The sequence below is a fragment of the Syngnathus acus genome, chromosome 10 (genome assembly GCF_901709675.1).
Source record: "Syngnathus acus chromosome 10, fSynAcu1.2, whole genome shotgun sequence".
NCBI lineage: Eukaryota > Metazoa > Chordata > Actinopteri > Syngnathiformes > Syngnathidae > Syngnathus > Syngnathus acus.
The window spans coordinates 12,818,396-12,840,220 of NC_051095.1; the positions used below are offsets into that span (position 1 = coordinate 12,818,396).

A 21,825-nucleotide genomic window follows, 5' to 3' on the forward strand; every position below is an offset into this window, starting at 1 on the left:
TATGGTCATCCGCTCCCACACAAAGCCTGTCTGTGATGGTGACACATGAGAGTTGGAGGGTTACCCATGATTAGTTTGTGACGTTATGAGGGAGCCACTTTTTTTGTATGAAGATGTAAAGTAGAAGCAATCGTCATCATTTTGTAATCCATCATTTACAATATTTTTAGGACTGACTGACCAGCCAGTCATTTCCTTTTCTCACTATTCTAGTGGTGAGAAGCGGTCACCAAGGTCATCAGGAGTTGATGAGACCATTGCTTGACAACACGTTTCCAGCCCTTGAGTCCTTGAGTTACCAAGAAACACCAATAAAAACATGTTTTGCAATTGCATACTAATCTCCATTCCCTGTTTGAAGTGTCTTTCAAACAGTGTTGTTTCATTTGAGGCCGCAGCTCCACCATATACTTGACAAACAAAACGTTGATTATCCAAACAAGCTGTTCGTCATCACTTTGTTTTAATGAAACAAATTTGGGACAGATGGATGAGAATGTATTTTTGGAGAGTCCTGGTAGAAGTTACTTTTGCACCACATTTACCTCCATGATTATAGCAGAACTGTATAACCGTGTTTGTGATAGTGCATATATCTAATCGCAGTTGTTTGCAGTATAAATTTACAAACAGTTAGCTGAAAATGTTTTCTAAGTTAAAAAACCAAATGGTTAGGTAGTATAAGTCGCACCAGCCATAAAATGCACAATAAAGACGAAAAAAAAACAACATAAATAAGTCGCACTGGAGTATAAGTCGCATTTTTGGAGGAAATGTAATTGACAAAATCCAACACCAAGAACAGACATGAATAGGCAACAACAGGCTGACCGGTACAGTATCTTAACATTACATAAACTCATGAACGAGAAACTGAGAATGTGCCTGACGTAACATACTAAAAGTTATTCAAATAACTACAGAATAAATAACATGCTAACAAGTTTATCGAACCGTCCGTGTCATTCCAAATTATTAAGTCCAACTAAATTGTCATCCTTGGTGTCACTTATAAACAACTCCGCTTACCTCGGAAGTACAAGATCCACTTTTACGTGGCTTACTTCAGACTCATCGTCAGTTGCAGTTCCAATTATTCCACAGGCCTAGAGCGCCCTCATGCAGTTTAGTGTGAAAATAACATGTGAAGTGATATAAAATGTGTTAATAATTTCACATATAAGTCGCTCCTGAGTATAAGTTGCACCTAACTATGAAACAAACTTCGACTTATAGTCCGGAAAATACGGTACATATGCAAAATGATGAAATAGATGATTCGGAGATGTATGAAAGCTGTGAAAAGTTTGTCACTACATCCCCCTCCTTACACGTGCCTTTCATCATGACATCCGTACACTCATCAAACAGAATGTGTCAAGATAAGTGCACCACAGTTTTTTCCAGGATGACATTCACATGCTACAGCCAAATTGCCAGTATCACAAAACAGCGACTCCTTAAATTTGTGTAAGAGAATATGGAGCAGTATTGGTAGTACAGTACAACACATTAAGACTTATTTTATTTTATATATTAATGTCACAAAAGTGCAGGCTTTTGCTTTTCTATTCAGTAATATATCATGTGTCATACTGAGCAAAGCAGAACTGAGTAATACTTTGATTCATGATGGGGAATCACCTTAGGTCACGAACATCTTAGTGTATTTTTCTATAGAATATTATGACTATAGGTCATCATCTTCTCTTTGTGTGTAGGTCTTGTGTAAAAAATGCCTGGCTTGCACACCATCCAGCTACACGCATTCTCCCGCCGCACTCTGATACACCCTAATGGTATCCTAATTACCGTAATTTTCGGACTATAAGTCGCACCGGAGTATAAGTCGCACCAGCCATAAAATGCCCAAAAAAGTGAAAAAACCCCATATATATGTATATAAATCGCTCCTGAGTATAAGTCGCCCCCCCACCCAAACTATGGGAAAAAAAACGCGACTTATAGTCCGAAAATTACGGTATGTGTTCCCGAGACTTGTGAATCTCTCAAATCTATTTGAAAAAAATCTGACTCCCAGCCTTTACTACCTGGTTTCAAATATTATTTACAAAGTCCCCAATGGCCTATTATTCATAAGCCAATAGAAAACCACACAAAGTATTACTAAGTCACAGTCGCCGCCAATAAAAGTTATGCAATCGTAACGTGAACATGTTTTTTCACATGATTCTGAAGATGTGTGATGACAGGTGGGGAGTGATCTAAAAAAAAAAAAAGCTGAGGTTTCCCCTCTGCTTTTTTATTTTATTTTATTTTTTAGAAAGAATCTCTTTATAATTAAATGGGTTTCTTCAAGCATTAAGCAATTCTATTGGTCTAGCTTATTGTACTAGGCTTCAAGGTAACTTACTGAATTACTAGGACTGGGACCAATTTAATTTACTCGGGTTCAGTGAACTTAATTTTCTCAGAGGTGTGCGATTTATTTATACAGGTTCAGTCTATTAAAACTAATATACAGGTAACATATTCACATGATTTAGAGTCTTCAATTAACCTACCATGTGTGTTTTCCAGTATTCAGACAAAACCAACACAAGCACAGAAAGAATACAGTCAAACCTCTACATACGATTGCTTAAACATACGAATTTTTCAACATACGATGTGAAATTCCGAAGTAATTCCCAACATACAACGTCATGATAAGAAAACATGAGCGCGGATTATTGTTTCAACGTGAATGAATCCATTAAATATCAAGTTGAAATTCTGCAGGATTTTAATCATGTTAATTTTGCAAATCATTGATTACATTTTCGTAAATAAACAAGCAGCCAATATACATTTTCGAATGTTTACATAGTACACTCTAGTGTACATGAAAGTGACCCGAACACTTTTTATGGTCCATCACTTCTGGATTGCAAGATAATATTGAATGCGTTTTGGACATAGTCAGACATTATTCGCAGAAATTGCACCTCTTAGTATCACAATCTCATCAGGTGAGCGAGAATGTGGTTGAACACGATCGGTGTGAAACGTGAACGTGAAATTGCGTCACTAACTCGTTAATGAACAGAAAGTCCCGCCTCCATCTAACGCTCGCTGCTGATTGGTCGTTCGTGAAGCTTCACATGTTGAGAAATTTAAATTATGACAGCATATTCATTTTGAGGAGGTGGACATGAATGACATCACTGGTTTCCTTTCCGGTGATGTGGTGAATCAAATAAAATGGGCCATCATGAGAGTGAGTGGTCACACTTAAGACAAGGCTGATCTGTTTAGGGAGAGAGAGTGAGATAAACTAGAGTACAGTATGATGAAGTCCATGTTTGCCTTTGTCCTCCTGCTGCATTTCTGCTACGGTGCCAACTTCAACCTGAACAGCGAGATGATAGCTAGATTGGACAAACTCAACGAATTCTACACAAAAAAAGAACTCAATATCACATCCGTAAGTATTTATTTTGTTGTTGCTTATCTGTCAGCAAAGATGCAAGGACCATTTTGGGTATTACATTTTTTTGCACTTTATGACATGGGCTGAGAGTACCATGACCTGGAAGTCAATTACTTCAGACATGCATCCGTAATCCCCCCCTCTCGTTTACCTGCGGTGTTGATTAGACGGACTACTAACTTTTTGGACCTTTTGGACGTTTTTTATATACTTCATGTTATGAACCAAATGTTTCTGTCCCTGCAGCCAGACGCAGTACGGGCGCCATCCACGCGCATGCACAGAAACGCGGTGGGTTCTTTTTCTTTTCACTTTGTGGGGATGGGGGGAAATAAAACCTGACGACACAACCCTGTCCATTTCAGGATATCTGTGTGGCTGTTTTCAACCACGAGCTGGGGCTTCTTCTCGCCAATGTGTCGGTGCATCACAAGAATGAGCACATCCTCACAGAGCTCCGGGCAATTCGGGAGAAGCTCAGGCCTCGTCTTCCACAGGTTTGTTAGCAGAAACACAGTGTGTAAATGTCGTTTCTGTCATCTGCATCTCAACTCAACTTTATTTTGACGGCAAAAACAGTACAGGATTTGTTATACAGGTGTGTTGTTTCATGCCAAAACACCCAAACAAATTTTGATTTTAATGAAAGTTGCTCTATTGTTTATAATGATGACACAACACAAGATCTCAAATTTTAGGTCAATCATATACCTATTTTGTGACGATTGACCTATTAGTTCCTGATATAGTATTAGCGCTCAAAGGAAGTTGGCCACGCGCTTGAAAATATACATCTCTTTGCGTTATGTCGATCGAACATTCCCCTCATCCACAATAGAGTTGTGTTGAGACTGCCTTCTATCTGCATTACTCACGGCGAGCTACATGAAACCTGCTTTCCTCCTCCAGACTGACCATCGGTGCAAAATGCTACCGAACACACGAAGCGTGACACCTTTCAAACCTTACTCGGCTTTCCTGAGAAAACTTAACGGAAGGAAATGATGAAGTATCCCAAGCACCTGCAATGCAGTTATTAATTCCTTTTTGACAAAGGACTTCAGATTTCAGGCAGTATTTTGCTACGATATTAACATATAATGGAATGTTGTTGTTGTATTTATTTTATATAATATTTATTATTTATATTAAGCTGTGGAATTTCATTCAATAAAAAAACAACTATATTTAACACACAAGAAAAAATATTTTTCTATATCTGTTGCTGTCTTTAAAGTAGAATATACCCATCCATCCATTATCTGTACTGCTTGCACGCAGGCACGGGAAGAACATGCAAACTCCACACAGGGAGGGCCGACACCCTCTGAACTGTGAGGCGGGCGCACTAACCAGAACGCCACCGTGCCACCCGTAAAATATACATATATATATTTGTTATTATTGGCTATTTTCGGTTGTATTATTGTAAAGGGAGAAGAAAAAGTGCATTTTGCTTTAACTGCAACACAGTGAGCATAAATCTCCTTGTATCCATTTCAAGCATCTAGAATACAGCCGGAGTCGCAATGCTCACACAACACACACACACAGGTTGCAGCAGCACAGAAAGGCAGAGAGCTGAGTTTACACTCCTGTTTTAAAATGAAAAAACGAGCCGTGCTCTCAGCTAAAGGTGTTTCTTGTGCATATTTCTCATCCTCGCAATAAAACCAAGACTTTATTTTAATTCCCAGGAGAATGTGAAATATGTCGACACGTGGCAGTGTGTGTGCATATTTCTTCAACATGACTTTTAGACATAACATAACATGTCTTTTTCAAGTTGTAAGTGGTGGAATAAGGTTAGCTTACAACATGTGCATGCAGAAGATCTGTGATAACAGTGCACAGGCTGTGGAATGTCCGGGCATTAAGTCACAGTTCCCCTTGTCATGTTCGTGTCATGGGACGCTCACTCAACCAGCAACTTCCCTCAGCCACACCCCTTTCATCACTCTGTCACCGGCTTCGTCTTGTTACCTTATGTCAGGGGTGTCAAATTCAAATTTTTCGGGGGCCGCATTGTAGTCATAGCTTCTTTCGGAGGGACATTATGACTGTCAAGCCAAATAAATGTATGAGCACCTCATATTATATACAGTAAAAGCTACAAAACAAACTGACAAATAACTCGTTTTCAAATCAGATGAGTAAAAACTGGTCAAATATTAAAAAAAAAAAAAGATATTATTAAAAGTGAAGATGCAATTCATTAATGACACGAATTTGATGCACAATTTGTCTTCGCGGGCCACATAAAATGATGACGGGCCTTGAGTTTGACACCTGTGCCTTATGTATTTAAGCCCTGCCCGTGTGTTTCTCCCTGTTGGTGTCTACTGCTATCTCCCATCTGTGTCTGCACCTAGTGTTCCTGTCCTGCTCTTCCAGTTTCCCCCCGGTCTTGTCTGGAGGCTCACGGCCAGATTCTGTTCCGTGTCCGAGTGGACTTCTGTTTTCGTGTCTGCTGTCCGTGAGTCTCTATCCTGCCTGTGTCTGTGTTCGCCCACTTCCAATCCCTTCAATAAACCCTGGTCCAAGTTGCATTTGGTCACCCTGCTATACTCATCCATGACACCGCTGTGCATTATTCAATTTTCCTGCTGTACAGAGCGACAGTCTGAGTAAAAAAAAAAAAAATCACACAGTTCATTAATGCGGTCGAATCTCTAAAGTTTCATTTGTAAAATGCCAAGATGTGCTTCACTGATAATCAATGCTGCTATTGAAATGGTAAGAGCAACAAAAGTTCATCAAGAAACAGAGCAGGGGTTTTCCAAAAGATGGCAGCATACTGTACATTCATCAAACCGAATAGCGGAATAAAAATGCGCTAATATGTGGTTTGTGAGCATCACTCAACACATGTAGGCAACCAAAATTATTATGTGGAAAATGAATATACTTGGACAACAAAGTCTTCAATTAAGCTAGCATGTCCTTTGAATGTTGGAGAAAGACAAAGTACCTGCTGCAGACCCCCGCACACACATTTTGCTAGCAATTAAAACTTGATTTTATTTATAAATCGAAGAGCAGGGAAAAGTATGTCCTCTCAAACCTCAAATACATGGTTAAGCAATCAGCTAGATGATTTCTGCTGAGTCAGAAGCTCTTTTTTTTCTTTCCCCGAGATGATGAAAAACGTTTTTGTACCAGGGTTGTTTATGGCCAGAGAAACAACTTCAGAGCACAAATACATCTGGACCTCAGATTTGCATCCAAAATCCACATTCACCATTCATTTACCATTTAAGCATCAACTCCCCAATCAACTCAAATGGGTTACTAATTGAAATTTGGCCGAAAAACACGTTATTTTCTCTCACAGCACATTTTGAAAGAGACATGACAGGGACTAGATGATAGGATATCTTTCTTTACATTTGAGATTTACATTTTGCTGAAAGCTGTCATGAACTTGAGCCGATGGGTTTTTAAAAAACACTCACACAAAACGCTCAGGCCTATGATCTGGCAAAAAAATGTGAAGGTCGCTCTAACATTAAGCTTTGATGTCAAGTAGGAGGCCCCAAATGGTCCTCGGGCTGCGAGTTTGAGACCCTTGCTCTACATAATGCTCTTCCAACCCTATGACATAATTGTGAAAAGGTCAACTAGGATGACTCTGATTCTGATGACAGGAAAATGTGTCACAGTTGGCCTGGGAATGCCGTGGTATTCCCCCCTCGGAAACTAGAGGAGTGGCAGAAAACAAAAATGTCTCGGATAAAATAAAGCTTCCTCTGTGTGCCAGCGCGTGTTTTTGAGCGTGCAAGCCAACCTCCCCCTATTAAAGGGTTAGTGCAGCACTGTGTTAATTGCACAGATTAATCTCGGTATTGCAAAGCGGCACGACCATGCACTCGTTTAAAATTGCTGTAGTGTGTGCAAATTAACTGTCATGCACGATTTGTACTGACAATTAAATGTAAATGGAAGATTAAGATGTACTGTAAGCTATTGTTCTAATTTTAGCCTCTTATTTGCATCACTCCTCTGCTCTCACGGTCAATCTTATAAACTGCTTATAATGTGAATGCATGAGAGGGAAAGGGCTAAAAGCTGTCGCTCCAGCTCCCATCAGATCATGCATGGATGTAGGGCGACAGCTGGTATGTCACGATTGTTCTGAATTCCATTATACGCTGCATGCAATGAAGTGAATAAAACAAGCGCCACGGCGGTGATGCTGACAGATGTTACTGGGATTTGTATGTCTGAGGAGAGTCAAGGTGACATTTTGACTATTTTGTCCCGAGGTGATAAGAATTCAATCGTTGGGGTTAGAAATTAAAAAATGTCAAAATCTGTCTCAACGGGGCGCGTTCTCTTGCAGATGATTATTTTGTCCGCAAGATGGCCACAGTGAGCCAGTGTCGTTCTTACCTGGCCTGGTGTCCTGATTCTGTTTTTAAAAGGTGGATGGATGTTCCTTGAATGTAACTTGTACAGCGGTGCACATTTAACTGGGTCAGATAGATAGATAGCTAGATAGATAGCTAGATAGATAGATAGATAGATAGATAGATAGATAGATAGATAGATAGATAGATAGATAGATAGATAGATAGATAGATAGATAGATAGATAGATAGATAGATAGATAGATAGATAGATAGATAGATAGATAGATAGATAGATAGATAGATAGATAGATAGATTTGCGAGCATGCTTTACATGCGACTTTACAGTGTATTAAATGGAACGCGGTCAGCAGACAACAGTGCGCGCGCCTGAGAGAAAGAGAGAGAGAGAGAGAGAGAGAGAGAGAGAGAGAGAGAGAGAGAGAGAGAGAGAGAGAGAGAGAGAGAGAGAGAGAGAGAGAGAGAGAGAGAGAGAGAGAGATAGGGGGGGGGGGTGTTAAAGAGCGCACATGTCATTGCGCTTGTCCGCAGAGACGCGCTGAATCCGCGAGAGCACGCAGACACCAATCCGTGATGCTGGGTGTCATTTGCATGCAAAAAAACGGGACTGCTAAGGATGTTCAGGTTCGTAGATGTTGATTGTGTGGACTTGATGCTACTTTGTTCTAAATGGAAGATTTTTGGAAAAGACAGCCTTCTTTTGCATAGGATTTGAAAGACGTTTATAACTGGATGCGGACGAAGGTATGTGTGACTCTTAAGCAGTGTTCGGTAATAAATGCACCTGTATATATAAAAAATAAACTCTAAAAGACATTTGATTAGGCATACCTGCACACTCAAATGAGTGTTGGTGTAGCGGACATAGTACAAATTACGACAATGCTCACATTTGATCACAAAACCAATAGTGAGCTCAATACAACAATGTATCGGAGCTACATTGGCATTCATGTAGATGTGTATCGCATCAGATTCCCTAATTTTCAACCATTGAGCTAACCAAGATGTTCAAAACAGAACTTCTTTTACGGTCAACACTATCGAACTTGTTTGATGACTGATGGAAAATGTCTGACTATTAAAAAAACAATCCTTTTTTGGTTTACGTCTCCCACCCAATTTAAAATGATTGAACTCGTCTCCTCCTTATACCAATATGGCCTACCGGTATTGATCATTGTATATTGATGTGGTCCATGATTACCATTTCTTTTATTTCTTTGTCGGCAGGACCAAAGCACATCGCAAAGAATGGTCGGAGAAAGAATGTCTGGGAACAAAATCATCCAGAACCAAGTGTCATGTCACTGATGTTGTACGTTGCTCATGACCTCACTGTGCAGACAGCTGATCTCTGAAACTGCCGAGGTTTGGTTACACTGAGGATTTGAATTACCGTTACCTGTTGAGCAGTGAAGCTGAAACTATGTCAAATCTAAAGTGCCCATGCCGAGTGGCTCGACCTTGAGAAGCACCTCTTTCATCATTTATCAGAAGATAAACTGATTCTGTGGCAGGGAAGCCTGGAGACATGTTAACGTGCAGTTATGATGTGGCCGTCTCCCCGCAACATGACTTGAATGACACGTTCAGGGATGGATGTCAGGAACTTCACAACGGCCATCGACAGCGCCTCTTCGGACGAGGCTTCTTCAAGTCGAGTCCTGACCGGCTGTTTCCTCTCGCTGCTCATCCTCACCACACTGCTGGGCAACACGCTTGTGTGCGCGGCCGTCACCAAGTTCCGCCACCTGCGCACCAAAGTCACCAACTTTTTTGTCATCTCGCTAGCTGTGTCAGACCTCCTGGTGGCCATTTTGGTGATGCCTTGGAAGGCGGTGAGCGAGATTGCCGGTTTCTGGCCGTTCGGCTCCTTCTGCGACACCTGGGTTGCCTTCGACATCATGTGCTCCACAGCTTCCATTCTCAACCTGTGCGTGATCAGCCTGGACCGCTACTGGGCCATCTCCAGCCCCTTTCGCTACGAGCGTAAGATGACGCCCAAAGTGGCTTTTGTGATGATTAGCGCGGCGTGGACGCTGTCTGTCCTCATTTCCTTCATTCCAGTGCAGCTCAACTGGCACAAGGCTCAAAGCACATCTTTCAGCTCACTCTCCTCCCACCCGTCCACCTTTTTGAGAACAAATGTCACATCGGAGAACTGTGACTCCAGCCTGAACAGGACCTACGCTATCTCCACCTCGCTCATTAGCTTCTACATCCCCGTCGCCATCATGCTGGTCACCTACACCCAAATCTACCGCATCGCGCAGAGGCAAATCAGGAGGATCTCCGCCTTGGAGCGGGCGGCCGAGAGCGCCAAGAACCGGCACGACAGCATGGGCGGAGGCTCCAGCATCGCCGATTCGGAGAGCTCCTTCAAGATGACCTTCAAGAGGGAGACCAAGGTGCTGAAGACGCTTTCGGTCATCATGGGCGTGTTCGTGTGCTGCTGGCTCCCCTTCTTTGTGCTCAACTGCATGGTGCCCTTCTGCGAGCAGTCGAGCGGAGAGGAGGCTCTCCCCTGCATCAGCCCCACCACCTTCGACGTGTTCGTGTGGTTCGGCTGGGCTAATTCCTCCCTCAACCCCATCATCTATGCCTTCAATGCAGATTTTCGCAAGGCCTTCTCCATCCTGCTGGGCTGCCACAAACAATTTCCAGGAGGCCACAACATCGAGACAGTTAGTCTAAACAAAAAGTGACTCACGACTCGTTCAACAGCGCTGACTCATCCCCAAAGGGGTGCAAGCGCCCCCCCGCTAAGGCCGGTCTGATTGCCTTCAAAACGAGATGCTGCTCTGTGTGTGTCAGAGCGACTGAAGGCGCTGACCCTACGTGGACCCTGGTTGTACTGGGCAAGTGGCCCGACTCCGGGGCGGCCGTCAGAGTGAGCGCCCTCACTTCATGTCTTGGCGCGGCGAGAGAGCCCAGATGAGAGGAAGGGGATTTGGGGATTGAGATTAAGACTCTTTGCTGTTACGCCAGCGAGCGCTGCGGTAGTGAGAGGCCATTGGAATAGATAATCCCATGGCTGGGCAGTGCACGTCCGAATGTTTACGGCCACTGCTCGCTTCAGTACCATCACACGCTCGGTGTACAGCGGCATGGTAAACGCCCCGGAGAGAGACCGTAGATTAACAAAGTATGTCAGCAAGCCGATTTTACGCTGGAAAAATGTTGAAAATGCACTTCACCGTTCAAGCCCCGATTTAACAATAACGTTGCGATTTTATTCGAAGGCATTTTCAGAGCAGAAATCTGAACTGCCTTACAAAGCTTTAAATGCATCAAAACATGCATGTTGTGTCTTATTGTTCTCACCCAAAAACAATATTTGACTCTTTTGTTTTGAATCTCATCATCAATGGTCTCTCTGTTTGAAGTGGTTTTACAAAACGTGTCTCACGTTGCTGTGTATTTTAAGGAAAAAGCAAAGACAACCATTGTACATCCTCTGTCTTAAATTGATCACAGTTAACAATTTTGGATTATTATTCAAATTGGCTCTTACTTTAACAGCTGAGCATCATTTGTATATAGACAATATCTCAAGTTTAAAGAAGACTTTTTAATGTCTTGTGTACAACTAGTTGTGTGTCTCGAGTGCCTGCAAACCCATCAAGTGTGAAATTAAACATCCGTGTAAATCTTTAGTTATATGCCTGCTCCTGAAAATGTGTCATTTTGTACTTACTCCCTACTGTTAAGAAGCAGTGGGACTAATTAACATAACAACCAACCCCTCACAGAGATTCTTGGCTAGACAAAGTTCCAGAGCAATTGAAGTACTTTGAAACAGCAGTCGCAACGCAATCATGTCAAATCTGCAAGGAACTGCAGTGTTGGCACTTAGCACAGTTTAGCATGAGCTGTTAATGTTGCATTCTGAAAATAATGTTAGAATAATGCTTAGCTGAGGCATTGCTTCTCAAACGGTGGGGAGGACCCCGCTTAATTACGATATTATTTTGGATGTGATTCAGAGGCGCACTTTTATGGACAGATTATACTATTTATAGTCACTGAGGAGAGTTGGGGGTGAAATATGTTCTAAGATATTTTTGACATACAAGCAGATTTCTGCTAAAGTGGATATACATCACTGATCATAAAGTCTATTTGTTCATTTTATGTCCTGTTGAAGGGCAAATGCCCTCCACACGTCAGAACGTTGCCTATTTCAGTCCAAAGGGCAAAATTTAACAAGCCCAGCTGTGTCTCACATCTAAAATTTCCCTCTCAAATAACTCTGGTGCTCGTGTGTCACTTGTGTCCGGTGATGTAGCGCTGTCATTAGCAATGTGACAGGCTCAAGATGGAGGAGTGAAAAGCCCGGAATAATAAAGCTGGAACACCCACCGTGGGGCCGTTTTATTCCTACAACTGCAATTGTTTCTTCCGAGTCATTACAAAAGCAATTTTTCATCCTTAAAGGACTGACAGAACATGAGTTATGACTTTGCTGCGCGTCAGTAACTTTGTATATTTAGGATGATGAACCTGAACGTTCTACTTTTTGATAGTCAAGAGCTGAGATGGTGAGGGGAGTGACGGCTGAGTGATGAGGAGCTTCCTACCAAAATCTGTCACTGTATACCTGACAACCTTGAAGCCGTATCCAAAGCTCATCTGTGATTTATTGTCTGTCTCATTTCTGCTAAACCTGGCCACATGTGTCAAAATTGGCTTGAAAAAAAAAAGTCATTTCGGTTTAATGCTCAGTGAGGTGGACACTGATTCTGTTCCACCCTAGAGACTCCACACACTTGGAAATGCGGAGAACAGCAGACACATCGGATAGTCGTCACGGGATTCATTCATCTTCTATCAACATGTTGACATAGCCATTGGCCATTCAAATAATCTGCTAAATCAACTTGGCAAAAAAAAACCTGAACACAATGTAGACAAAATGTAACAAATAAAACATCTAAATAAATAAATCATCTCCAGATCCGCTTATTCTCACGAGGGCGGCAGAACTTTTCAAGTTGTGCTGTATTACTACAGCCCTGAACTGTCCTTGCCTGATGAAACCTCCCCAAGCAGGCTGCCAAAAGGGATCAACGATTAATATGACTGATTGTGATGAGTGAGGTGGCGGTTTCACCTGCTTCCACCGCCTAACCCGGTATCCTCGCATTGTCACCGACACGGTGTAAACAGAGAGAATTTCTCTGCGTTTTCTCCTTAGGGAGCTGGAAGGCTTCTTAAAGTGCTGCTGTCCTCCTGAATCGGCACATCGGAGAAGTGATGTCAGACATGGTGACGTCCCATGATGCTAACGACCCACCCTGAGGAAATGATTTACTGAGACAGGGCAGGGCGAGAGGAAAGAAAGTCTTATGTAAGTATCAAACAATGGCAGCTTCGAGAGAGGAAAAAGAAAGTGAGAGGATGCTCTTTAAATAAAACGCAACCCACAAGTATCAGCAAGGTCGGCCTGCTCTCACGTCTATCATGAAGTGTCTTCTGTTGTCACTTGCTCCCCACTAATAGACAGGCACAGCTGGTCATGCGAGCAGCTTGCTAATGTACTTAATGATTTCCTTATCACTCATTCGCCGCTGGCGCGTCCTCCGGGGATTCAAATGCAATCAAACAAATTGCAATATCAGTATTATCCCCAATTAAAAATGTATTATTCACAACTGGCAGATTATAATTGAGCTGGAGCAAAATGCATTTTTAATAACTCATAACACACGCAAGATAAGCATAATTAAGAGGATGCATGTTAGCGACTTGAACCAAAGTGCATCCGACACGAATTCGCTTTACGGGTTGTTCATTACAGGGTGCCGGTTTATTTCATTCAGAAGAAGACGTTTTGATCTTTAGTGTTTGTCCTTTGCAGCGTGCCCCTCCATCGTCTTCAGTTTGCTTATGACACCACTTTCCTCCTCCACCCAGACTCTGTTTACTGTTTACACTGCAGCCCACTGGCAGTGCCGCGTCGCCATTCGTCACTCTGGCTCCAGCAGAGAGGACGGCGCTTGTGACCCCACCACCGGGAAAGGAGCAAATGAACGAGGGCAAAGGGACCAGAGAGGAAAACGAGATAGCTGATGCAAGGGACTGCAGTCACGCTGTATAAGAACCAATCAGTCAGGAAATGATGATGGCTGATGAAGACCAAAGAGCTTATGTACATTAAGGAATGACTGTAAGGATTTAAAGTGCATAACCATTTTCAATAGCGCTTATCCTGTTCAGGGTCACGAGGGGTGCTGGAGCCTATCCCAGCTGACATCGGGCGAAAAGTGCCCACAAGTATAATTGTGAGTGTCAATAGGTGTTTGTCTATGTGTGCCCTGCGATTAATTGGCTGGCGACCAGTTCAGGGTGTCCCCCGCCTACTGCCCGAAGTCAGCTGGGATAGTTCAGATAAAGGATGAATATTTTATTCTTTTTTCAGAGCACAGTAATTCAATGTAATCTAGTTTTCAACTGTTTCTTGTATTCTAATAAATTACAATAATTGCCTGGCAACTAAAGTTGTCACTAAATACATGAAAATAAATCATAAAATATGTTGTCGGATTTTTTTTTAAATGCTAATAATGCTTTCTGTTTTGTAAATTATGCAGATTGTGAATGAAACAAATAATAACACAGTGTCAGAGCTGCTACAAAATAATTCTATTAAACCACGAGCATTTTGTTTTTTGTTGTTGTTGCTTTTTACGTAAGCATATCCACAACAAACGCTTTCCCTAACGTGTCCTCTCTGCCTGGTACCTGACGTCTCACGGCTGAAAAGCAAATTGCAATATTGGCACACTACCTGGCCATTTTTGCTTGTCTGCAATCGGCACAGTGGTTCAGCTTTCATCCTGCTAAAATTCTTGGAAGAACTCTTGCAGCAGGTGTCAAATCATATCGACAAACACAAAATGTCTTTTCAACATGTTAAAACAGACATGTGTATGCTTTCGAGTCATGACTCATATGAAATGTAATGAACATCTCAACTTTTCCTTGTTGTTGCAATGGCAGCAGATGTTGATTCCCCACAACCACCACGACAGTCAGAATATATATGTATATCTTCCACCAAATGTCTCTTCTGGTGCGTTGATTTGAAAGGCTAAAACGAGCTTTTAATAGTAACTTAAGTCACTATGATATAATTAATGGTAAATGAAGGATCTTTTTTGATGCATTATCGCTCAAGCTAACAACCTTGACCTTTTACACCAATGTATTCTCATATAAAAGTGGCAACTGCTGGAGTATGTCTAACTTCATTAAATCACTGTTCCCAGCATGTGTATAGTAAGTGCTGAACATATATATATAAAGAACATTTTTTACAATAACATCACATCAATAACATATTTTTAGGCAATATTAAGCTTGATAAGTCCCAGTAAAAGTGATTACAATGAAATTATTGTGCCTAACCTTTGGCATTAATACAAAGAAGTAAAGAGAAAGTCAAGTTTTTTTGCAGCCTATCTTCTGATGGTAGCTACGTGATAAAAAAAAAATAAAGTACATTAACAGTACATTAACAGTTTAGACAATACTAGCCAGATGCATTTTAAAGATCATGCCGTGTTTATCTAAAAAGTGCAACAACAGTGCTGGAGCACTCAGCATCACACAGCTGTGTGAAGCAGAACAAACATCCCCAGCTGAGACACAGAGAGAGTGAGAAAGCATGATGGAGTGTGGAAAATGTTGCAGGCCGGTTGAGGCAAAGTCTAATAAATTTCCATCCATCCATTTTTTTCGCACTTCTCCCTTGAACCGCTCAGCTTCCACTTACACATATGACCAAACAATTCGCAGCTCATTTCTTAAGAAATCTTAAATGAACATAACATGCTTATTGTTAGAATGAGGGAAGAAGCACACAGGAGAGCCTGACCTGAGGTTTGAACCCGAAACGATTCGACTGTGGGGCAGCCATGGCTCACAAAAATCTCATGATTTTTGAGATGCATAAAAAGTGGCGCAAAATGATATTTGTAACGTGCTGTCACTATCCACTAAAAGGAAAACATTTTTTTCCATGATTGGCAAAAACTGCTTCGTCTGAGACATAAGTTGTCTTGAAATCGATGTGCAAAGTACACTGAAGGTTGTCACGGTAGATTCAAAAAACAGAATGGGTTTGTTATTCTTTGAACCCAGTGTACTTTGTATTCATTGGCTCAGCGTAGCCATCACCATATCTCCAGGTTGCATTCCAGCTCTGCCATGCATGAAATTGTGTATTGTAGCATCAGGACAAACCAATGAGCAGAGTATCTTATTATTTCTAAAATATTACTGAAGAGGTAACTTATAATTGCTTCGTAGTGCACCAAGTAGTCATCAGCCCTAAGAGCGATTTGGAAGATGGGTATTTCCAAACTTCTATTCAAGCTTGCTTTTATGATTTGCAAGTTCTCTTCAGTTGAGGGCAAATAATATTTGAAACCACGAATCATGGCAGGTATACGGATGAGCAGAGGGAAAGACATGATAAGAGAGGAGGGTCCGGATAACGTGAAGAGAGGGAGGAAGCGGCGTCCCCAGATGGGCCAGGAATAGAAACACCTCAAACATTCATTGTTGCTGGAAGATGGTGCTGCAGCCAGCCGGGCATTTGTGCCGCTGTTTCACTTTCATTGGAGCAGAGCAGACAGCCAACACATTTTGGTCTATTACGGAGAGGATACATGTCAAACAAGAGCACAGAAGGAGGCATGGTCAATAAGCCCTCAGGAAATTTGGGATGGGCCCATTCACAAACCGCTGCACATGAAATGGACATATCCAGTGAACCATAATATTTGATCACATACTCTTTTCTGTTTATGTGAGTGTTAAACCTCAGGCTGAAGCATTCCAAGCCAAAGGAGTTGCATGGATATTTAATGTGGAAAAAACAATCTTTTTTTTTTTTTGAGGTCCATCAGTCAGTGAGAGCAAATTGAATGGTTTATCTGTCAGTGAGAACAAATTGAATGGTTCAAGGTATCGGTCCTCTGAGGTAGCAGCATGTTGGAAATCAGTGTCTCTATATTTTCTCTATATTTTTGCTTTGTCTGCTTAAATGTGTTTACGTAAAATACAGTAAGCGCTCCTCCATTGTTGGGGTTATGTTCCAGACATCTCTGCCATAATTGATATCGAAATACCCAACTGACTCTAGTACGCTTTGATTACACATTGAATTAACGCTACCTGCACTTACGTGAAATGAGCATTGAGGTCACATGTCTCATACCAATTGTGCGTTTTCTACAGGAATGTCACTGAAATACAACAATAGCCCAATGCAATCATTTGGCAATGACATTGCAGTAAATGGAGCTGTAAACTAAGCCACGTAGCTACTGTGATCTGTGTTGGGCCACACACAGCAAGGAAGAATGTAATACGACTCCAGCAGGAAACATCTCATGTCTCCCTGTGGATTCAGCGCACAGAAATTCAGAGGTCGATGGAAGAACGTCTCGTATGTTCATCATCACTATCCGAATGGATGCTTCAATACATTCAGCTGTGACATGGTGCCTTCCAACACAAAGTCTTTGGCTTTGTTCACTGCCTAGCCACTATTTAGAGCCCATTATAGTGATTTTGCCATTTTTGCAGTGCTATTTAAATGTGCAGTGATGAAGCTATCCCTTGTGTATTGTTCTCAGTGTATCCCGCAATGCAGTAAATCCCATGATGCATTGTGCAGCTATAGAAAAAGGATTTAGTGAGTAGCAAAAGAGTGAATAATTCTGAACAGAGCCCGTCTCTCTCTATGTCAACAACACAATAACAAATCAAGCCATGATTCAAATGGTAAATTCAGTTCATTAGGATGAACAGCATACCAATTGGATTGTAATTGGACAACCCTTGTAGAAGATTATAAACAACATTAACCATCCTGTCATGTCTGTTTCTTTGGAACACAAAATATGTTAATTAAGAAAAAGATGATCTATTATTCTACACACATTTATTTATCATGATCTTACGTGTTCTTGTTTCTTTTTGCTGTTCTATTTTTTCAGCCTTTCAAAGAGAAAATAAAACTGATCTTTAAACCACAGTATGTGTGCACTGTATTTAAAGTTACCGTTTTTTTCCGTGTATAATACGCCCCCATGTATAATACGCACCCTAACAATGGCATGTTGATGCTGGAAAAAAGCCTGTACCCATGTATAATACGCACCCAATTTTTTTTTTTTTTTTTTTTTTTTTTTTTTAATTTTTTTTTTTTTTTTTTTTTTTAAAGTCCCAATGATCGTCACACACGCAGGGAGGCAATGGGTCCCATTTTTATAGTCTTTGGTATGGTCTTAACTAGGCTGGATGTATTTTTTTTGTTGGCGTTGATTTCTCCGACTGCCCGTAAAGGCACCACCGCGATCAGATGAAAAGAGAGGAAAGTGACGTGCGGACATGTGAAAAAGGCGGCTCTGTATGGGAGAGACGTTGAAGAGGAATAAAAACACCCTTGGAAACCAAAACTTGCCCCTCGTCGTGACTCGGAGCCGCAACAAATGTTTCGGATTTGTGTAGGGTACATTGTGACAGCAAACGAGCAGGTGATCGAGCAAGCGTCTGATACGAGAGCATTGCGTTCGTATGGAGCGTGTTTGAAGTGAACAGCAGAGACGAAAGGAACAAGGCAAAGTGTTGTGAAATAAAATATTACCTGTAATACGCATTTTGTTATTTGCTGATTGTATTAAGCTATCACATTCATTGTCAGTCAAGAAGAGAAGAGGACTATTATCCCTTCTTTGACGAAATGACCAGAGCACAGTACAAACACACTATTGTTCTTTCGGTATTTATTCAACCCACATTCTTTCACAACATGACAAGAAGAGAACAATACATAAATCAATACTCGTACCAGTACCATGATTTTCTTAAAAAAAAAAAAAAAAAAAAAAATTAAATTAAAAAAAAAAAATTAAAAAAAAATTGTACCCATGTATAATGCGCACCCCAGATTTTAGGACAATAAATTAGTTAAATTTTGCGTATTATACACGGAAAAAAACGGTAAGTTAAAGTTAAAGTCCCAATGATCGTCACACACACATCTGGGTGTGGTGAAATCTGTCCTCTGCATTTCTATGAGATGTCAGAAATGTTCCAGGACATATCACAAAAGCAAACGCAAGAATTATGGCAGGACAACTCATAGCTGATTTTCCATATTAAAGCGCCTAACCGCACAATATTATTATTATTTGTTATTATTATTATTTATTATTATTATTATTTTTGTCATGCATAATATTTATAGTGAATCAGTAGTTAGAACGTCTGCCTCACAGTGTTGAGGATCGGAGTTCTGCCTTTCTTGAGTGGAGTTTACATTATTCTCCCTGAACAAAAGTAGGCTTTCATGTCAAGACAACTCGTGTGGGTTCAGAAGGTAAACTAATTTGGAAGCACAAGTCCGTTGTACAAGCTCAAGTACCCACTGCCAATCCCAGCCACCTCTCCACTGCTCTCAACCCTCAACAGAACTGGTTGACTGCATCATTTATCCCAAAAAATCACATGATGACATTTCAGTCAACTACGACGAGAGTTGAGGCTAAAAAATAGTAAGTGAAACAAATACACATCCTTCGCTAACCCCTTACAACCTCTTTGCACAAACATCGATGGGGACTGGAGGAGGAGGAGAGCGGAAGTGGACATGACTGCTTATTCTGAGCACAATGTTAATCCTCTTTAATCGTCCCATCTGGAAGTCTGCTCCCCTGCGTAGCCGACCTGTTTTTAAATGAATCAATATGGAGCCACAAAGCATATTGAAGCTTTTGAATGATTAAATATGTTTCACAAGAACCTTGATTAGCATCTGTTGGCCAATACTGAATTTGGGGAAAAGGTTAACATTGCTAAATTCCTGTTTTTGAGAACAAGAAAAAAACTGTGATGACTATCTATAGGAAGCTTTAACACTGCTCTTCTTGCTCATATTTACTCTAACTACAATCACAAAGGTCAGCACATTTGTGGAGTTTGTTCTCTAGTCAATGTGCGGAACAGCCTAATTATTTCTTCGACTGGGTGGAAGCTACTTCACTTTCCAGGAGCCATAAAGAAAATAAATCAGGACAAACACCCCCAATTGTCAAAGCCTCAGCTAACAGTGAGTAGCCATTATAGTTTTACAGATTCAATTAGTTGACCAGTTGAATTTGCTAATACACCGATACAGACACACTGTGCACACACACACACACATTCACAAACACGGTGACCATATTTGATGGGACAAGTTGCCATTGAAGGAATGAGAAATTTAAATCGGTCCAATTGGTCAAAGCTGGCCCCTTATAAGAAGCGACATTGCCTTTAACGGTAACTGTTTAAACACGACTATGGGCGATGGAATTCAGTGCCCAACCATGTTCAATATGCGTATTTTGCATGTCACGCTTTTAACGACAGTCTATTGGAGATGATCTGTCTGCCCAAACAAAAAACTACATCATGGTTTGAGAAGCCAGACATTAAGAATCAAATGTACACAGCAGTAACTGTACAGAATTCACCCTGCTTCTCTAAAACGGATACATACGTTCTGAGGCACCTTTTTGTTATAAAGTAGAACTCAGGAATTCGACCAAAGCAATTTGACGTTTCTTGAATATAACATACAGTTGATCTCTTTATACATGCTTGTAATTGCGTGAACTCAACTCTTCAGCGTGAAGCCCCGTAATCTTGTGGTCAGCTTTCCGGAAGCGTAACCACACATGACTGCACTTTAAAACCAGCTAAACAAGAACAAAGCTTTGTTCGAGATCAGAGGCAAAGATTTCCTGACATTTTGCGTTGAAATCCGAATATGTCAAGTATCAAGGCGGTCGAGATCCCGAGTTCTAATGTATTTCATTTTATTTTTATCAATTACATTTTGTATCTTTCAAGGAGACTCAGGTGGGCAGGAGGATGGTGTCCTAGCACTCCCCTAATGTAGACGCTAATGCCTCAGGCCCCCAAAAATGTACACACTGTACAGGTCAGCTGGTGGAATTAGCATAGATGGGGCCGTTTTTAGATGACTTGTAAACTTTATCTGCCCTTCAAAAACCCCAAACACTTTAAAAGGAATTTTTCAACAAACAGTTGGGAAGCAGAGGATGTTATGTACAGTACAGCAATTGTTAAAATGCCATGAAGTGTACAAAATGCTAGAGTCCAGAGTGAGTAGTTTTCCCCCTGATGACAGCTTGGAGAGCTGAGGAGAACTGAAAAAGAAAGCGCAGCAGAATAAAAAAAAAGTATTTTGTGTTTCAACCCATTGAAGAAATCAATGTCTGTTTCTCTTGAGACATGCTTTCCTTTTTGGCTGCTAACTGTGTTTGAGATTTTCAAATAGAATTTCAAATAAATAAATAAACAAGCAAGCAAGCCAGGTTTAGACTGTGACCTCAAAGCCACAGCATTTTGTGCCTTTCATTTTGTGTCTTTCTGTTTCGACGGGTCATGTCTGGCCAACCACATTTACGAGAGACGTCCCTTAGAAAGCACTTGAAAGAACTCAACAAAAGACAGAAACTGCTGGAGGTGCCATTGGGGATCTGCTGTATTTGTGTGTGCAAGAGCATGCGTGTTCCACACCAAATCAGTGAACAACTCACCAAATCAGTGAATAACTTTTTACTGAGTGTAAACGACTCCAGAAAATGTTGCTTCAATGATGAAGCATATCTGACTATTAACAATTTATACTTACCTTCAAAAGGAACAAAATAAATAGCTATGTTGATAAGTTGACAGTGCAAACATATGAAGGACAGAAGATGGCTCATGTGGAGCATGTAGAAACACCTGGTGTAAGCTTTGAAGACCAGATAAAAGCACTCACTTGCTGCATCACTGACGTTTTCATGGTGTGTGAAGCCACAACCTGACTCCATCACCATTTTCTTTTCATCATACCCCAGATTGTAGGACCTCTTGTGAGAGAGTGATCCATTCGATTAGTTTGTCTGTGGCGACGTGAAGTGTGTAGGCTACTTGTCTTATCTTCAGTG

At 41.2% G+C, this 21,825-nt stretch overlaps 1 protein-coding gene across 1 annotated transcript; it reads left to right on the top strand.

Annotated features, from left to right (window-relative positions):
• Positions 1 to 8,342: 8,342 nt before the first annotated feature.
• LOC119128800 (D(1) dopamine receptor-like) lies at positions 8,343 to 11,469 on the top strand. Its single transcript, XM_037261575.1, has 2 exons — positions 8,343 to 8,548; positions 9,038 to 11,469. Exon 2 carries the CDS (start codon positions 9,388 to 9,390, stop codon positions 10,510 to 10,512), a length of 1,125 nt encoding a protein of 374 aa, XP_037117470.1. The 5' UTR covers positions 8,343 to 8,548; positions 9,038 to 9,387; the 3' UTR covers positions 10,513 to 11,469.
• The last annotated feature ends 10,356 nt before the right edge of the window (positions 11,470 to 21,825 follow it).